This window comes from Cajanus cajan, chromosome 1 (genome assembly GCF_000230855.2).
Source record: "Cajanus cajan strain Asha chromosome 1, NIPB_CcT2T_4, whole genome shotgun sequence".
Classification (NCBI taxonomy): Eukaryota; Viridiplantae; Streptophyta; class Magnoliopsida; order Fabales; family Fabaceae; genus Cajanus; species Cajanus cajan.
The window spans coordinates 89853564-89872386 of NC_138517.1; the positions used below are offsets into that span (position 1 = coordinate 89853564).

The following is an 18823-nucleotide window of genomic DNA, read 5'->3' on the forward strand; positions in this document are numbered from 1 at the left end:
TTAAAAATAATTTTTAATTAATTAATGACATAAAAATATTTACAGAATAAAAATTTAAACTCTAAACTAAATTCATATAAGAACATTACCAAAAATAAAATTCATATATACAACAAAATTGATTATTACCGACCATTATTTAGTGACAATAAATTAATTATTTTTATTTTATTATTTAATAAAAATATTAATGATTAATATATAATGATTATTAAAAATATATTTATATCACATCAAAATTTACATTAGCGATAATTACTTATTTAGAAATACTTAAGTTTCACATCGACAAAAAATAGGATAATTAAAAAATATATAAATGGATGATAACTCTCACCTTACAAATTTGTTTTATATGATTAAGTTAAATTTATAACTTACTATTTTCAATAGTCCTTAAACTTGAGAAGGTGTATTGAAAAAAATCTAAATCTCATATCGACTGAATAAAAAGTAAAAAATTTCACAAAAAATTATATATTTTTTTCGACTAGCTAAATGTTTTAGCAATACTGTATATAATAATTATTATAAAAATATCGCTAAAAAATTTTATAACAATTTTTATTATCACTAAAAATTATATTAAAGATTATTAAAAATTTATTTTATTGTAGTGATAATAAATTATCATGTCCTCACTCACGAAATATGTTAATTAATTTTAATTTGGTGCATATGCAATTTGTACGGACATGGTTACTTTTTGTCTCTCATGATCATCTTTTTGGTACTCTAACTTTTCTTTTTAGAACTTCCGTCTCTTAATTGCGTGATAGCAACTATGGTAGAAATAAGATATCCTGCATTAAATTTTGTTAGGTCTAAACTTGATATCGATGGGTTTAAGTTATTTATTTATTGTGAGCATTTTGATTTGACTTTCATATAAAAATACGATTAATTTGATTTATAAGTTTACTTAAATATTTGTTTTACAATAATTTAATGTTAAGATAAAAGTAAAAAATAGATATGTTAGGTTTTATATTATATGAACATATTTTATGATTTAATATGATATTTATTATGATAATTTATTTAAAAAACATATTTTGTAATAATTTTTTAATATATAAGCAGGTTAGTTGTAATGATTCTACAAATCTATACATTTTATAACTCAATATTATAAGTAATGAAAATATTATACATGCAACAAAAAAAAAAAAAATATATATATATATATATATATATATATTTAATTCATCAACTTAAATAAAAAATGTAAATATTTTAGTGGAACAATTATAAATTATACACATATATAAATATGAATTAATAACTTATACACTATTAGTGTAAAAAAAATTTACACTGGCAACCAATTATATCTTTTAATTGTGTCATGTCACTATTAAAAATAAATATATTTACAGTGACATGACACAATTAAAAGATATAATTGGTTGCCAGTGTAAAAAAATTTTACACTAACAATGTATAAATAATTAACTCTATAAATATAATAATCTAGATTGAAGACGTAAATCCTAGATTGCTATTCAAACAACTACTGTATACTAACTAGAATAAGTAACTTCCAACAAAAGAAGCATCATCTCCATATAACATGCCAACAACAAAAAATCCTTCAACCCGATCAAGCGTTGCTCTCATATAAATATAGTCATCACACTCCAACAATAAACAATTGCAAGGATAAGCTTACAGGAGACAAAACAACAATATATATAGAAGTAAAATACAATTATACTATCAATATCATCAATTCAACATAAATATGGCTCGATGCCAAACTTAACAACACATGGAAAAACATAACAACTCAACTTGTGTCATTATTAGACAACCTATTATCATATCAACCTAGCACATTTTCAACACATAAACATATCATAGGAACAACACAACAACTCCATATTCAACACAACTTTCAACTTAACATCTTTTAACATGTCAACGCATCAACTTTCAACAAAATACAACTCAATACACTGTCATGCATATTAATTAAGATATCTCTTACAACATGGTGAACAATTTAAGTAGTTTGACTTTACCAAACCAACTTAACAACATAATCTTTTTGAACTTGCTAGATCAACAACAATTTTGGATAAAAATTCACAATACAACATGATTTATCAAATTTCACCACTTAGACTTGGAAAATACAGTATTCATGACAAGGATAGAACAACTTGGATGTGAGTCTACTACAACCTTAGTGTGCATAGCTAAGCTTATATGGAATTAGCACGTCAATTACCCTCCAAATATTATGTCTCTTCCGATACTTAGTTAAGGACTTTAGTCCCCGACCTTTTACCTTACTCAATTGGTTACTTTTAAACCAATATGGTCCAACCTTGTCCCATACGATATTAACTAAAGACCTAAAAGAGACTCAACACTTCACTTTAAGAGAAAATTATACTCAAGAAGGGGTTTTTCAACAACTTGGCTCTTAGAATATCACAACACCATATTCTCACAATGGAATCTTCATTTTCTAAAATAACATTTCTCCTCTAGTCCTAAGTTGATTAACACAACACAACTACATGCATCAATTATTCAAAACACAACCTCTTTCAACATTATATATATTATCATCGTACAACTCTACTACTAATCAACTTTCAACTTGCTTAACTTAAAACATCATCATATGAACACCTATCATCATAAACCAACATTTAAAGTCAACTAAGTTAAGATTTTCATTCAACATATCCACACTACACTGGTGAGGTAGAGAGCTTCTGACTCGCCCACACTTGATAGCATACAACTTGCGTCGATGTGAATGAGACAAGGAGTCTCTGAGTACACCATGCTCGATGTTGCAAAACTCATGTCCGACTTTATTTAGGTAAAGAATCTCTACCTGACCCACAATCGATGCCGCCAAAATTGTGCTTGACTTCATCTAGGCAGAGAGCTATTACCTTGATCACATCGGTTACCACTCATCTTGGGTTCGAAGTGACCAACATAGAGAACTCCAAAGGCAATCACGCTTAATGCCCTCAAACCATGTTTGGCTTTACCAAGTCAAACAACTCTCCTTTTAACTCATACTTGACGATACCAATCTCGTGTTCGACATTGCACAAAGTCTCTTCCTTGCATTACACCTAGTGCCATGAGGTTGCATCCAACATGATGGTGTTTTCTAAACTTGGAAGAACCACAATTTTAGCTCAAACCTACAAAATTCCAACGTAAACCAACATGTGTCTCATGAAATCACATGTATATATCACAAACAACTAATTTCTAACAACAAAAACAAAAAACATGCAATTACAATTGAGTACAATGATATCATCATTTTCTTCCAAGAAGTGCAAAACACCCAAAAACTCAACAACTCAAATTTTATTCATTACTCAATTCAATAATCAACTAAAAACAACTACAATCTATACATAAAAGAACTTATGAAATTGTGACAAAAATAATATTTATTTAATATATTATTTCTTAAATAAAAGAATGAAAAAACTATTTATTTTTAAGGTTGTAAGAAAAATTGTAGGAGAATGGAATAAAAAATATAACATTACTCACAGTTTAAATATGTTGTTAAATTTAAAGAAACTAGTTAATGAATATAATTTCTCCAAATTATTAATAGTAATAAGTAATACTTGTCTAACACTGTGTTTGGTAGTATCGATGAAGTGACGAGAGTAAAAGTGACAAGAAGTTCATTGGATAAATAAGGAAAGTAGAAATTTTTGAAATAAATATGGATTCAATAATAAAACAACTCTCAAAAATGAAATCAAAATTTGAAAAAGATAATATTAATATTGTGCCTAAAGTGTTGGGATATATAAGTTGGTCTGCCACATGTAAGTAAACAATTTAAACAGTTCGCTCGGATTTTAAAAGAACACATAATTTAGTTTTGCATTTGCATCGCGTTGTTCACAATCTAACAAGATTGCATATTGTTCGTAAGACAACAAATGAAAAAGGAATAAAAAAAAATCACTGTCCAAATTTATATTTCACTCATCGATTCATTTTAGACTTTATAATAAATTAATTAAATTGTAAAATAGTTACACTATTCTACTAAAATGAGGTGCTTTTAGAATGTCACACACTTATTTTCCTTTTGATGTCATCAATAAGATCATGCTATGTTATGACTTACTACATCTATGAACCAACCTACAACATACTTGGGTGTTACTTTCACTATCACATGTGTTTCTCATAAATAATATATATAAATATATTTGTTAATATTTACTATTTAGTCAACTCTTGTTTTTTTAATGGTGCTAATTAAAAGCTTTTAGGTCAACCTAGATACCTGCTTTTAAATTTAAGCATGGGTTAAATAATCAAGTAAAAAAATTTCTCATCTTAAATGAGCTAAGATTTTTAAGATTGTAATTCGTGCAAGCTAAATAAATGACACGCGGGTCTCGGTCTAAATACCTAATTCTAACCATACCGTTATTTTTCGAGTACATCTATTCAAAATAATGTAACATAATCTTTGATATAACAGAATTAACTTTTGTCATGTATATGTATCCAAAGTAACATGACATAATCTGTTATATAATAAAATTCATTTTTGTCGTGTACATGTACCAAAAATAATGTTACATCGTTATATAACACAATTGATTTTATGTCGTGTACATCTATATAAAATAACGTAACATAATTAATTATATGTATGTATGTATATTTTAAATAAAATAACTTCAAAACCTTAGTTTTCATTTCATTTTATTTTATTTTATTTCAATTAAATAATCTCTGTTTACTTCTTCTCTCCACTTTGTTTTACCTATTTTCTCCCCCACTATGTATTCTCTGCTAAATATGATGTAAATAGTTGATGGAGCTTTTAACTTAATAGTCACTGCTGGAATCATGAATGGTTGATGTTTGCAAAGAAAATTCTGACATTTTTTTTTTTTTTTTTGGGTTTTTATTAGGCCCGAGTTTGAGTTTTACAAATCTTATTTGGCTTGGTGGGTATTCTTCTGTGTCAAATCAAAACCCTCCAGTCCAATTGCTAGTTTAGTAGCTGCATTTAGGGCAAAATAGCAATTTCCTTTAGTTGAGGTTTATACAGTAATTTTCAGAATTATTGAATTAAGCCTCAGTTAGCTGCATCTAGGCCCAGTTGATAAATTTTAGGAATTTTCCCCCTTTTGTCATTTTTATTCATGAAAAAGAGAGTTCAATGCGTTTCCGGCCGTTAAACCACACATAAAAGTGTCGATAGAAGTTGCAATTAAAAATACCAAAAACGATCATGAATGTCTCTAAGATATTTATGAAGGTGGAAAATAATCAATAAGTATTTAATATATTAAAATGTAAGAAAAAATATTTAATGCATTGCATTGAATGTTTTTAATAAATATTTTCAGCACATTTATTAGTAAGAGTTTTGAAGAAATTTATAAATGCAAGTTACATTAAGTAGCTTATTTTTTTTTTTTTTTTTTGTATAAACATATGAATATACCAAAAAAACTCAAAAGTGTATGCATCTAATTAAAACCAAGTTCAAATAAAATATAGTTACATGCTGTCAAAAGAATAAAATAAAGTATGGGTTAATGAAAGTAGTCTAAACCAATCATGAATTAGAAAAAAAGTCACTAAATGGGATATTATTATAATTTTTTCCCCTTAAAATATAGTTCAAATATCCAAATTAAAGATACAAAGCACGTATTTGGAGTGACGTTTTTTTAACCCACTTATGTTTCAATTTGTAAGTCAAAATTGGAAAAAGATATATAAGTTAATATTTTTTTGGAAAATGATATTCAAATTAACAAAAAAAGAGCTTTGAATTAAATGTGAATCAATCTAGAGATGAAGTGTAACTAAACACAAGCCCTGAGTTGACCGAAATTTAAAAAATAAATAAATAAAGAAAACCCAAATTTATTAACATTCCAGTAATTACAATATAGGAAATACGAAATGGAATGAACAAAATTGATGAAGGGGGAGGATTTTAGTAGCTGTGGTAAAGTTTGGTATCTTTCTTGATTTTGATTTTTGAAATTAAGACACCCAACAAGAAAAAGAAAAAGAAAAAGTGGATAAAATTAAAAGGGTTGAGCGTGTGAGTTGAGAAGTCAAATGTGGGAAAGGCGGTCCTACCTTTCAACTTAGTTTGTCTGTCTCGGAAGCGCGCATAAATAGGACACAAGAGAACAGAACACAAGCCATTTGATTTCATTACAACTTAGGAACTACGAAGTTGTTTTTGGTTTTGGTTGTTCAAGTTGGGGAGGTCAATGTCAATGTCAATGTAAATGTAAATGTAATGACCGAGAGCCATGTGATACTCGTTTTCTTAAAATCCACATGGAAATGACAAAAAGGCCCCTCTATGTAGTACTCACTCTAAGCTAAGCTAAGCTAAGTGGTGGGGGTGGAGGAAGAAAAAACAAAAGTGAAATGGAGGGTCACGGAGGAGGAGGGAACAGGGCCGAAGCGGAGCGCTGGCTCTACACGGCCAACAAGGTCTTGAGCGCACGTGACCTGCACGGGGCCCGTTCCTTCGCGATCCGGGCCCGAGAGTCCGACCCGAGATACGAGCCCACGGAGCTGCTTCTAACGGTCATCGATACCCTCATGGCGGGCGAGGCCCGGATCAGCGACCACCTCGATTGGTACGCCATACTTCAAGTCCTCCGCTACACTCAGAACATCGACTACATCGCCGCCCAGTACCGCCGCCTCGCCACCCAACTCGACCCTCACCACAACCCCTTCGCCTTCGCCGCGCATGCTTTCACTCTCGTCCACGACGCTTGGTCCGTACTCTCTAACCCTAACAAGAAAGCCTTTTACGACAATCAGCTCAGAATCCTCACTCAACCTGCTCCTGCTCCTCCTCCTGCTCCTCCTCCTCCACCGCCGCCTCCTCCTCCTCCCGCTCCCGTGACCTTCTTCCCGATTCAGCCCTCGCATCCGAACCTAAATCAAAACCTTAACTCGAACCTAATTTCGAGCCCGACGCCCCGAAGGGAAAGCCCGGGGAGGCCTAGGGTTGAGGCGCCGAGTCAAGAGGAGAATCTCGAAAGGGAAAGGCCTAGGGGTGAGGTGCCGAGTCAGGAGGACAATGCCAGCGAGTTGACTCGGGCGAGTGAGAGTGTAACGGAGGGGGCGAGTTTCTGGACAGCGTGTCCTTACTGTTACGTCATGTACGAGTATCCCAAGAAGTACGAGGACTGTACGCTGCGGTGCCAGAGTTGTCGGAGGGGGTTTCATGCGGTGGTTGTACGGTCGCCGCCGGTTATGTCTGATGGTAATGGTAAAGATGGTTACTTTTGCAGTTGGGGTTTTTTCCCTGTTGGGTTTTCCGGCGATTTCAAGGATGTGAGTGGGTCTTCTTCCAAGTGGAACCCGTTTTCCCCTTTGTTTCCTTGCCCTACGAAGGGGGATTCGGGAAACAGGAACAAGAAGGGGCCTTGGGTTTTTTATGATGATGACGCCTCTGCGGAGTTCGTGGAGCATTCCATCACCACGGAGGATGATTCCGATGACGGCGACTGGCGAGGCGGGCCTCTGAAGGGGACCAAGAGGAGGAAAAAGAAAAGGAGAGGCAGTGGTGATGTTAGAAGGGTGCCACTGGTTGAGAGGCCTAGGAGGGGGGCTCGTAGTGGTGATGGTAATGGTAATGATGGCAATGTGGGGAATGGTGAGGCTGTGGATGGAGCTGCCACCGTGGCGGCAGTGTCGGTGGTGCCCGAGCCTAGCAAGAAGGCGGCGTTCGGTGGTTCAAGGAGGAGGAGTGAGAGGAACGTGGGGAAGTTGGATTTGAATGTGGAGTTTAGCAATGAGGTGGAGGAGCCTGTGCATGGAGGGGGTGAAGGGAACGGGGATGGGAATGGGACTGGGAATGCTGAGGATAATATTGAAGGGATTGGATTTTTTGAGGGGCTGGATGAGTTCCTCAGTAGCTTGCCAATTCTCAATGTTGTTGCAGATGATAAGGTTAAGGGTCATTAGTTCTGTTACTTCTGTAGGTAGGCCCTTGCTTTTTATTGTGGTAGATCTTAGTTGTAATTTGGTACTTGTCGCACCAAATGATGCTGATGAGCTCCTTTTTTGAATTCTTAGTTATTGTTAGTCTTTTAATAATTTGCGGCAATACTTCCTCACTTTGTTTTGAACTATCTGGGGAGGATTTCATTTCTCTGTCTCCTGTTGTGTTGAGGAAGGATATATTACTCATTCAAGTTTAATCAGGTCTCTGTGTGTGTGTGTCACGCACACATACACAAATAACTGAGAGCTCGGTTTGGAGTTTTACCTGGTCCTTATCCAAATTGTATGCGTGATAGTCATCTACTAATCTACTATGTAGGTAATTTTTGTTGGCAGACTGACACTAACCATCTTTTTAACAATATGCAAAACATTTCCCTAATGCATATAGGTGTTTTGTTTTGTGTTCATGTTTCGTGATGATCCTAATGATATCTTGAGGCTTTTTTTCATTTTTAGGTTGTAGCGGTGTTTCTTCTGTTGTGTTCTTCTATGGTAATCTTGTGGCTTTGCTCTCAAGTTGTTAGACAAAGGTTTTCTAAAAAAACTAGTTATTGCTCGCTAACTGTTTCCCTTTGTTCAATTTGTAAAAGTCCAAAGAAGTTGAGATTCTCGCAGGAAGCTTTTATCTTGGAGTATGTCATTCAGTTGTGTTTCACTGAGCATCTTGTTGTTTTGCCTATGTCCAGTCTTTATTTATTTTCATTTCACCAAAGTAGTGTTTTTTAAAATGCAATGCCTGGCTGTGGCAATAACTTTGGTATTTGGCACTGTTGAATGCTCATGTGGTTTAAAAAGGACACACTCATGTTTATTAGAGATCGCATATGATCTGTCTACTTACTTGACCAAGCTTTTTAAAAGTGCCAACTATCTGGTATTTGCCTAAAAGTTGGCTATGTCTCTGGTGAATTATTCTGAGAAATGGTGCTAATAAACACTCTATCGCATACTCTTCCGAAGTTCCTACACACTCCATACTGTCTGATGAAATTGATTGGAATTCATGACATGTATGATGGGTTCCGCATCATATATAATACTAGTATATCTCATTCATAATTTCATTAGCTTCAATAAATTTTAGTCAATGGTGCCGTGCTGCTTATTCATTTAAAATTGTTGGTCCTGTGCTTAGCTATACCGTTTCAGAAATAGGTCTAATATAACTTTGGTGGAGGGTAATGATTGTTAAAGCTTTCCATAATGATTATCGAAACGAGTCATGGACATGGATCATAGCTGGAGCCTCAATGAATAATGAAAGAATGGCATAATTGATAATTGGCAATTTGGCATTCATATGTGCATATTTTGTTGATCTGTCTCCATTTTCACGTAGTTGGATGTGGTTATCTTTTGCTCGAACACATTGTTTTTTTCTCTTCTCAAAGTTTTGTTAGTAGTATTTATCTTCTAATAATGTTTGGCAGGATGCCTTCAAGATGAGATTGGCATGATTGTGATCTTCCTCACTAAACATGGTCCACTAATTGGCGTGTGATAAAAATGATGAATTCTGTGTGCGGATTTGTTTTGTTGATTTTCCTCTCTACTAATGCTTTTCATCGTAGATATCAATTTGGGCCTTGTCCCCCACTTTTTCTAGACCAATTATTCTGTCAGACCAAACTAGGATCAGGCAAAAGACAAATGGCCCGAATTAAACATTCCAATTTAAACAGCCCTGCAGTTTTACATATATTTGTCTCAGCTTGTCCGAAACATTTAGTTTTACTTTGATGACGTGGTCTACTTTTATAAATCTAGTAAAACACTTGGTTGTTGAAATTAGTATCACTGATTAATTTGGTCTGAGGTATTATGAAAAAAAAAATTAGTTTCTGATTTTTACTACAAACGAGTTTGTTTTCTAAAATTGACATAAACAGTTAATTTAATACCTTAATATTATTTAGTTAATTGAATCTTTGAATTTGATAATAATTTTTATTTGGATAATCATTAATAATTATTTGTTAATTTAGGTTTTTTTTTTCTTCTGTAATGTTTGTACACTTTGGTAAATCAACTTGGGGTTTGTAATGTTCGTGCACTTTGGTAAATCAACTATACTTTTATGGTATTTGTTAATTTAGTCTTTTAATATTAGTGATTAAATTAAACACAAAATTTAGATATATATGTTTTTTATTTTTAATTAAAATTGGAATTTAAATTCGGAAATTTATGTAATAAAAGTTGGTATTATAAGGATAATAACTTGCATTAAAATAACTTGTTGTGATAAAATTTCGATTTCAAAGTTTTATCATCAAATTAATTAATATGCATTAAAGTTGGATCAAATTGATAATTTATGATCTCGACTAATTTTTGTACTTTAAAGATTAAAATAATATATCATGGGAAGAATCAAATTACATTAGTGGTATTATAACTATAAGTGGTAATGGTTTTTAATTAAAATGTTCAGAATTCGTATTTACAGTTTTTAATAGAGATTATCATAATTCTTATGCCATACATTAACTTTATATAAAAATTAAAAATTAATCAATTTAACTATTGAATTATAATTTTGTATTATTTTGAATGTTTATATTAATTTTAATTAAAATTAAATAAGCATAAGAAGATGATTAAAATATTTATATTTTAACATATTAAAAAATATATATATTATGTTAATTTGATAAAGTATTATGTAATTTTTAAATTAATATAAAAATTTGTGTATATAATCTAAGTAAATGGAACTTTCAATTTAGTGATGAGTTATTAGATGGTGTAATAATTTTTCAAGTTCTATCTATGTAGCTTAATCCTTGTGATTTTTTCTTTAATGACTTAAAAGATTTTGCGTAAATTATATACTTTCATTATTAAGTCTTGGTGTAAAAAAGAAAAACGTAAATTATGCTGAAACAGTAATTGGGAATGTAAATAGTAATAGGAGATGATGAAGTGCCAATGTACCATTTTGAAAAGTTAAATAGCAATAATAACTCGCTTTTACCGTGGGCAATCCCAATCCTAGTGAGATCTGGCATCAATCTTTTGCAACACTCGTGTGTCATCATTAACACGTGTAACGCCTATTAAATCAACCTCCACATGTCTTGCCTAAATTGGGAGCTACAAAGACAAAGATTCTCGCCCTGTCTCAAGGATTTCCAATTTTCCCTGCCTTTTTTCTCGCCCTGTCTTTTACTTCTTGCATATAAAAAATTTAGATGTATTGATTGAATAAACAGACATAACTATAGAAACAAGAATGAAGAAAATGTAATATTTATTTATTTATTTGGATCAGTATAACAAAAAACAGAAAAAGAAAAATATAAAAAAAAAAAATTAACCCTAATTTTTTTTTAACCTTTTACTTCATTATATTTTTAAAGTTGTTGTTTTTTTATGCCATAAAAGATATTTGAGAGAAAAAAAAAACCATTTCTCCCTGAATATCATCTCTTGAGATGGAAAATGTTAAAAGGTGAGACGTGCCGAATTTTGCTTCACTTTCTCACTTTTTGAACACATTCAAAGTTTCAAACAAGAGAAATACCCCTTTTTTTCATTTTTATTTTTGTCTTCTTTAATTCCATTCCAAATATATGTTAACATTGAAACATGGTGAAAGGAGTTAAACAATCAATTCATATATATGATTACCATATTATCATCCAACAAGACCGAAGTCATTTAACAAAAAGTAAAGATAGCCATGTAGAGTACATGGATGGACTCACTGGATATAAACTCCAGAGAACTTCTAAATTCTAAAGTTCTAATTCCCCTTTATTCAAAGTAGCTTTACAAAAAGAATCTCAATTGTACACCATCCATGTGTATGCTGCTCAGATGATAACGCCTAAATATATATTTTTTAAAGATATTATAAATAGTAATTCGTTCGATTTTTGTCTTTTAATTATGTTTTCAATTTTTTTTTATTTAATCACGTCTTATCAAACAATTGTTATATCACTTGTATGTTGTGTCAGTGAGATCCAAAGTGGACGGAATAAGTGAAAAGAGAAGTAAATAAGAAATAAAATTAAAATTAAAATTGAAATTGTTTTTGTAAGAAGAAACATAAAAGAATGAGATGAAACAATATTTTTTATTTATTTATATTAAATTAAACAAAAATTTTAAATAATACTATGTATTATATGTTAATTTAAATTTTTATGTACTTAAGTGATAAAGAAAAAGTAAAGGTTATAATTATAAAAATATATTACTTTTTTTTATAAAAAAAAATCTCCTCAACTGAGAGGTTACTAAAATATTGGTGGAACTCAAGTATATATTCCACTTTCTTTTTTTCTTTTTATTCACATCAAACACATTTACAATAATACCTTAAATCCTCCATGCAATTATATTACCCTAATGGTGTGTTTGGATGAGAAATTTTACAAATTTAAAGAATTTTAAATTCTTAGTATTTGAATTACTTTAATTTCAATTTCTATCATTCTTAAAATATTTTGTTTGGATAAGTCAATTCAAATTTTTAAAATTTTAAATTGTTAGGTTGGATATGATAATTTGATTTCATCATGATAAAATTGATTTTAAAAATATATTTATATATTAGTATTTTTAAATTAAATTTTATAAAAATAAATATTAGCTAATTTTTAAATATTTAATAATTTTAAAAATTAATATTAAATAATATTTAATAATTTTAAATATATTTTGAATATTCAATAATTAAAAACATGAAGAGATAAGAGATAAGATAAAATATATAAGTGAAATAAGAAGAAAAAATATGAGAAATTTCAAATTCTTACTCTTTTGGGAGAATTTGAAATTCTACTATTTCAAAGAATTTCACAAATGCTTGAATTTCAAATTCTTTATAAATTCCTTATCCAAACAAGGTATTTCACCTCAAAGAATTTAAAATTCTTCAAATAAATGAATTACTCCATTTAAATTCTCCATCCAAACACACTATAAATGAACAATTAGTAATGATATTTTATGTATTTTAATTATATCTTATCAATAATTATTTAAAATAATTAAAGAGTTGAATATAAATGATTAATATATTAAACCTAAAATCAAATTATTTGGATAATATTTGAATTTGATTCTTGACGAAAATAATCTTTAATCAAATTTTATTTATTTTTTGATTAAATTAGATCAGTCTAAATCAAAATTTTAAAATACCGATACAAAAACAAGATAATTATTTAAAAATATATTTTTAATAAATTACTAATATACTTCTAGAATAGCTTTAAGACTCAATTTGAAATTATGAATAAAGTTGAATAATCTTTGTGTTGATTGATGCATTTAGTCAATAGTTAACATAATAATATGATTTAGATACATAAAATAATATTTTTAAATAATAATAGAAGTTATAAATTAATTTTAATTTTTAAAAATTTATGTTAATCAAAACTAAAATTAATAAATAAAATTTATTGAAACAATTTTTTTATCATAATATTATTAATTTTCTATACTACATATAAAAGAGATATCTCTATGATTTTTCTTTTATACCCTTTATTATATATTAATTTTTTTCCAACAACATATCTCTTAAGAGTAAAATAAAAAAAAAACATATATAAAAAAATTAATTGTTCAATATTAATAATAATTAATTATTTTATAATCACCTTTGATTTTCATTTTTGTTTAAATTTTTTTATTTTATTTTAGTTTTGTATTATTTCACTTGATTTAGATGTTATAAATTGTAATCTTTATTATTTATATTTTTTTATTTCACATTATTTAAAAAATATATAAATACATAAAGTATATCAATTTCATTAATTAATATTAATAATAATAGTAATAATAGGTTATACTATTAATTTATATTGAATTTAATTCAATTTTCTTAAATAAGATGTTATCGTAAATTTAAGGTTTGCATACGAAAATGAGGTTGTTGGAGGAAAATTGGTAGCACTAATAACACGGTAATGAATTTGATCTGATATGATCAAACCCTTATCTGTATTATGGGTAGATCTATCCGTCATCATGTTAATGAATTTTCCTTTATTGCACTGCCATTCTCACCGTACATATTAAATTCCAGAACTTTTCCCAAACTTACTTTGTCAGTGGCTAAAACCGAATTGTGAGAAGTCAGAAAGTCAAAAGCATAGCATGACAAAACAAAATCATGAGCAACTGGTGGTGGAGATGCAAAGGAATAATCTTTTTCTTTTATTTAAACACCTTGGTTTCTCCGTCTTTCTTGGAGACAACATGTTTCATCACTCTAACCAACTTAACCCACCAACTACTCTTTTAATTCCCAACTAAGCCATGCCTCATTTTTTCACTCACCCATCTTCGTTTGTGTGCGCCCTCTCCAATGGCAGTTCCTGCACCATTCTCTCTTTCTTCTGATTCCCTCGCTTCCAACCCTGCCACGTCAAAGGTATTTATTGTCATGCTTTCACATTTCATAAGCCCTTTTTGTTCCTTTAATTTGTCACTCAGCTAATTTTTGTCTCGCTGCTGTGGCAGATCTTTAGTCCTGCCGCGCTGAAATCAGGGAAATTTGAGCAAACCCATCTCAGATTCTTCACGGCATTGAGGTTAGTGTCCATCTTTCTCTGCTTACCTTGCTTCAATCGTGTTGGATTCGCTTACTTTATGTTCCAGTGTTAATATTCATTTCTGGGCTGTTCATTTCTTGCTAGTGTAATTATCTGAAAACTTCCAAGATCCAATCTTTACTTTGTTTCTAAGTTTCGTAATTGGTTTGTAAATATTGATCTACCAAAGATAGATGGAAATTGTTATGAGTCTTGAATATCCCCTAAACATTGAGTAAAAGGCGTATTTAATAGAGGAAACTGAGTGTTCTGATCCCAAGCTGATTTGGGATTCCTTTTGCTTGATTGCAAATTGATATTGCAATCTTCTCTCGTTTGATAACTCCAAATCTTTTAATTCCCTTCCTATAAATGAGTCTGCTGCTGTAATTTTCTTTCTTTGTAAACTGTCTGGATCGGTTCTACTGTTTGCGTGGCTAGATTACAGTTTTTGCAGTTAGTTCTTAGATATAAGAACAGTTAATTAATTGAATTATTCTTATTTTTATGAAATCCGTTGAGGCTCTTTTCTTTTTTGGTTTCACAAGGCTTTTATAACTTGCTCTCATGTTTGCAGGAGAAATCAAGGTTTCACTTTAAAAGCTTCAATGGGGCCTTCAGGATTTACAGAGAAACTTAATAACAAGAAGCTAGAGACTTTAACTGAAGCAGAAGATGACTGTGATATATTTAATGATCTGAAGGATAGGTTTTTAAGTTTCAAAAAGAATAAATACTTGTAAGTTTCAGAAAAGCCCTTGTTAAAGATGTTCATTTGAATCATTTTTGATGCCTAATAGGGAGAAGCTTATTTAATGCTGACTTTGTTTTGGGGCAGGAAAAATATTGAACAGTTTGAAAATCTTGCAAAGGCTCAAGCACCAAAGGTAGTTGTTCTTTATCTTCCTCTCCATTACCCACCCACCCTTTTGACCAAGCCTTTTGTTTATTATTTCATCTTTTGTTGTTTATTTCTTATTCCTTTCAGTTCATTTCTTCAAGTTGTCTACTGAAGCATTAACAAATAAGTATTCTTTACTAACAATTCCCAGGACAGTTCATGGTTATTGCTTGTGCAGATTCTAGGGTATGCCCATCTAATATTTTAGGATTTCAACCTGGAGATGCATTCGTGATTCGCAATGTTGCTAATTTGGTTCCTCCCTTTGAGGTACGAGTCTCTCACTGCTATTGCTATGGTTATCCCTATGTTTACCAGATCATTATAATTGCTAAAGTATGAATGAAAGAGATACCCTACTTGTTTTTTCTTATTCCTTTTTTCCTGATACAGAGTGGACCCTCAGAAACAAATGCTGCTCTAGAATTTGCTGTGAACACCCTTCTGGTAAGCATGTTTTTTACTCGAGTAGTGCAAGTCAGGATTTATCTTATTGATTTGAAAACTTTTGATGCTTCTGTTTGTTTATCCATCATCTATTTACTTATGCTCATTTTCTTTTGGGTGATTATTTGGTTATTTAAAGTACAAAACAAAATGATTTTGGTTAAAATAATGAATGATCTTATGATAACTACAAGTCTACAACTTCTATGGAAACTTGGAAAGTTTGAATTTAAAGATGTGGATATTGGAAATTTAGCAGAAGGAATACAAGGTTGTTTTTTTTCCTTTTTTTTCTTTGAAGTTTATAGCAGCATTGTTTGGTTGGTTGCAAAATGCTTGTTGAGCTTGGGCTCAAGTGAAATCAACCTATAACATATCATCATAAGACATGGCTTCTAATACCGGGGACTTACAAGAAATATCTGTAGATTATTCGAGTGCATAAGATTATAATAGCTTTATAAATTACTGGTCCAGAAACTGTAAGATTTGTACTTATTTTCAAGGAGAGACTAAATTATTTTCATTGCAGGTTGAGAATATCTTAGTCATTGGCCACAGCTGCTGTGGAGGCATACGTGCCTTGATGAGTATGCAAGATAATGATGATGAAAACGTTGAAAACAGGTGCTTAATTCTAGATGTTGGTTGTCCTTTTTGCTTTCGTTGATAAAAATGTTATATACATTCCTAACTTGCAAAAATATATTATTTCCTGGTAGTTTTATAAAAAGTTGGGTTGTTGTTGGGAAAAATGCAAGAGTAAAAGCCAAGGCTGCTGCTTCTAACCTCAGCTTCGATCAGCAGTGCACACATTGTGAGAAGGTGATATATTTTTGTTCTTATTTTGAATGTGTAATTTGGCTGTTGAAATTTCAAAATGTTTAAGATCTGTCTCCAAATAGTTCAAGATGGTTTAAGGTGTTTGGAATTGGCAGCCCCAGATTCTCTTTTGGGAAAGGGGGCAGGGTAGGCACTAGTATTTTGACAGAAGAAATCTTGAAGCCTTATCTGCAGTTTCTCCTAATGTGATTTTGGTGAATATATATATACACATGTTGTTAATCCTCAGTTTTGGTATTTTTGGCTAAAAATATTTTATATTATTGGATAATTGGGGATTGGCTACTTGGAGGTGTACATTAAGTCCTGTATTGGGTTCCAAAGCTTTGTAGGAATGAAATCAGTCAAGATTAGTGCCCTGATGAATCTCATCATTCATCAACCTCTCCCCTATATTCTGATTGTCCTAATTCCTTAACATGAGCTCATGTTGAGAATTCAAACACCATCATATTTTTCCCTAATGAAAATAGGATTTGTATCCCTAAAAAAATGAGTATTTCCTTTTGAATACTGTGTTCTTGGGGTTTTTATCGAGTGTCTCCGTTGCTCTCATTTTCCGCTCCTTATTAATCGATATGATCAATCCATAATAAAAAAAGTTGATTACGTTGAATACTTTTAAGTTTTAATGCTTCAAGTGTTTCTTTGTGCAGGAATCCATTAACCATTCCTTAATAAACCTACTTTCTTACCCATGGATAGAAGAGAAGGTGGCAAATGAAAAACTCTCCATTCATGGTGGTTACTACGACTTTATAGACTGTTCATTTGAGAAATGGACATTGGATTACCGGGGAACCAAATTGGAGGAAAATGGCAGAATTGCTGCCAAAAACAAAATATTTTGGTGTTGAAGTTTACTTTTATTTTCCTGTGTAATGCATCGTATTGTTTTTCCAAGATTTGGTAGGATTTAAAAGCATGGGCTGAGTTATGCATTTTTGTACAATTTATAAGATATTTAAATGGATTGAATTGAATAAACCCTGTTGTATTGTTGCTTTCTGAAAGAAAAAAAGGGTCATAATGTACTATGGCCTTGATGATTTTTTTTTTTTTTTTTTTTATATTCTACTGATTCTAGCAGGGAAAATAAAATTCTTATCTGCCAAATGAGGGTTCCTCCACTAAGGTGACTAAGCCTCTGCAAAATTCATTTCAAAATGAAATGTGAAAACTACAGACACAAACCAAAGTCATAAATCATAAGCAGCAGCCTTGAAGACTTTATGTAAGTTGCTGTGATTCTTTTTTTTTTTTTTTAAATTGGGGAAGCCTTTGAAAAAATTAGGGAAAGGAACTTGGTTTCATGAAGTTCATTGAGTTCGGCTGGTCAAAATAGGTTAGGCAAAGGGGGAGATGGGTAGTATGTTGTGAAACACACGATGATGATGACTCTGAACTCCAATATTGGTGCTGCTTGATGCATGCCTTAAATACTTCATATGAAAAATATAGTGAATGGATTTCAGTGTAGTGGAAAAAAATGTTACATGCATGCAATTATGACATGGTAAGCAAAACATAAATTCTTCCGGAAGCTTCTCAAGTTAATTCATTCCAATTTTTTTTTTTCATTTTAGCTTTGTTTTTATTTAACACTCATGTTTATATCCAATACGAGACATGCTCATGTGCAGACATATGCATGTTCTATAAGCTTAGGATAACAGAATTATTAAAGTCGATATTGTACTATCCACGTCGGACACCGAGCTCAAGCTCGGTGTCCTAGCGCTGCACCATCTCGGATAGGCGCCACATGACATCGGTCAAAACAAGGGCCCAATGCCTATTGGGCCACGACCAATCTCAAGCCCAAATCTATCTTACCCTCGCCCAAGAGGAAACCCTAATCACATATCAAGGTATGTGCATTATATATAAGAGACACTCATACGATCATAAACTAACTTATGCATTGGAGTCTCTTTTGCAGGTACCAACCCCATCTCGGAGTAGCAGACATACCAAGCAGAGGAGGCTCACCGATCTTACCAAAGATCATCTCACTCATCGATCTCAGGTAAGAACATTTGGCGCC

General features: G+C 31.3%; 2 protein-coding genes across 2 annotated transcripts; both read left to right on the forward strand.

Annotated features, from left to right (window-relative positions):
- Positions 1 to 6185: 6185 nt before the first annotated feature.
- On the forward strand, positions 6186 to 8219 carry LOC109804406 (uncharacterized). Its single transcript, XM_020366224.3, has one exon. It carries the CDS (start codon positions 6427 to 6429, stop codon positions 7981 to 7983), a length of 1557 nt encoding a protein of 518 aa, XP_020221813.1. The 5' UTR covers positions 6186 to 6426; the 3' UTR covers positions 7984 to 8219.
- Positions 8220 to 14150: 5931 nt separating this feature from the next.
- BCA5 (beta carbonic anhydrase 5) lies at positions 14151 to 17825 on the forward strand. Its single transcript, XM_020364946.3, has 9 exons — positions 14151 to 14425; positions 14515 to 14585; positions 15163 to 15324; positions 15424 to 15472; positions 15643 to 15756; positions 15880 to 15933; positions 16466 to 16560; positions 16656 to 16758; positions 17433 to 17825. The coding sequence occupies exons 1-9, from the start codon at positions 14360 to 14362 to the stop codon at positions 17631 to 17633; spliced, it is 915 nt and encodes a 304-aa protein (XP_020220535.1). The 5' UTR covers positions 14151 to 14359; the 3' UTR covers positions 17634 to 17825.
- The last annotated feature ends 998 nt before the right edge of the window (positions 17826 to 18823 follow it).

What these genes read in the sequence shown, in the direction of transcription:
- LOC109804406 (XM_020366224.3), top strand. Translation starts at nt 6,427, where the DNA reads ATGGAGGGTCACGGAGGAGGAGGGAACAGGGCCGAAGCGGAGCGCTGG.
- BCA5 (XM_020364946.3), top strand. Translation starts at nt 14,360, where the DNA reads ATGGCAGTTCCTGCACCATTCTCTCTTTCTTCTGATTCCCTCGCTTCC. An exon ending in CCAACCCTGCCACGTCAAAG is followed by an intron (nt 14,426 to 14,514) that starts GTATTTATTGTC and finishes CTGCTGTGGCAG; the next exon opens with ATCTTTAGTCCTGCCGCGCT. An exon ending in TTCAAAAAGAATAAATACTT is followed by an intron (nt 15,325 to 15,423) that starts GTAAGTTTCAGA and finishes GTTTTGGGGCAG; the next exon opens with GAAAAATATTGAACAGTTTG.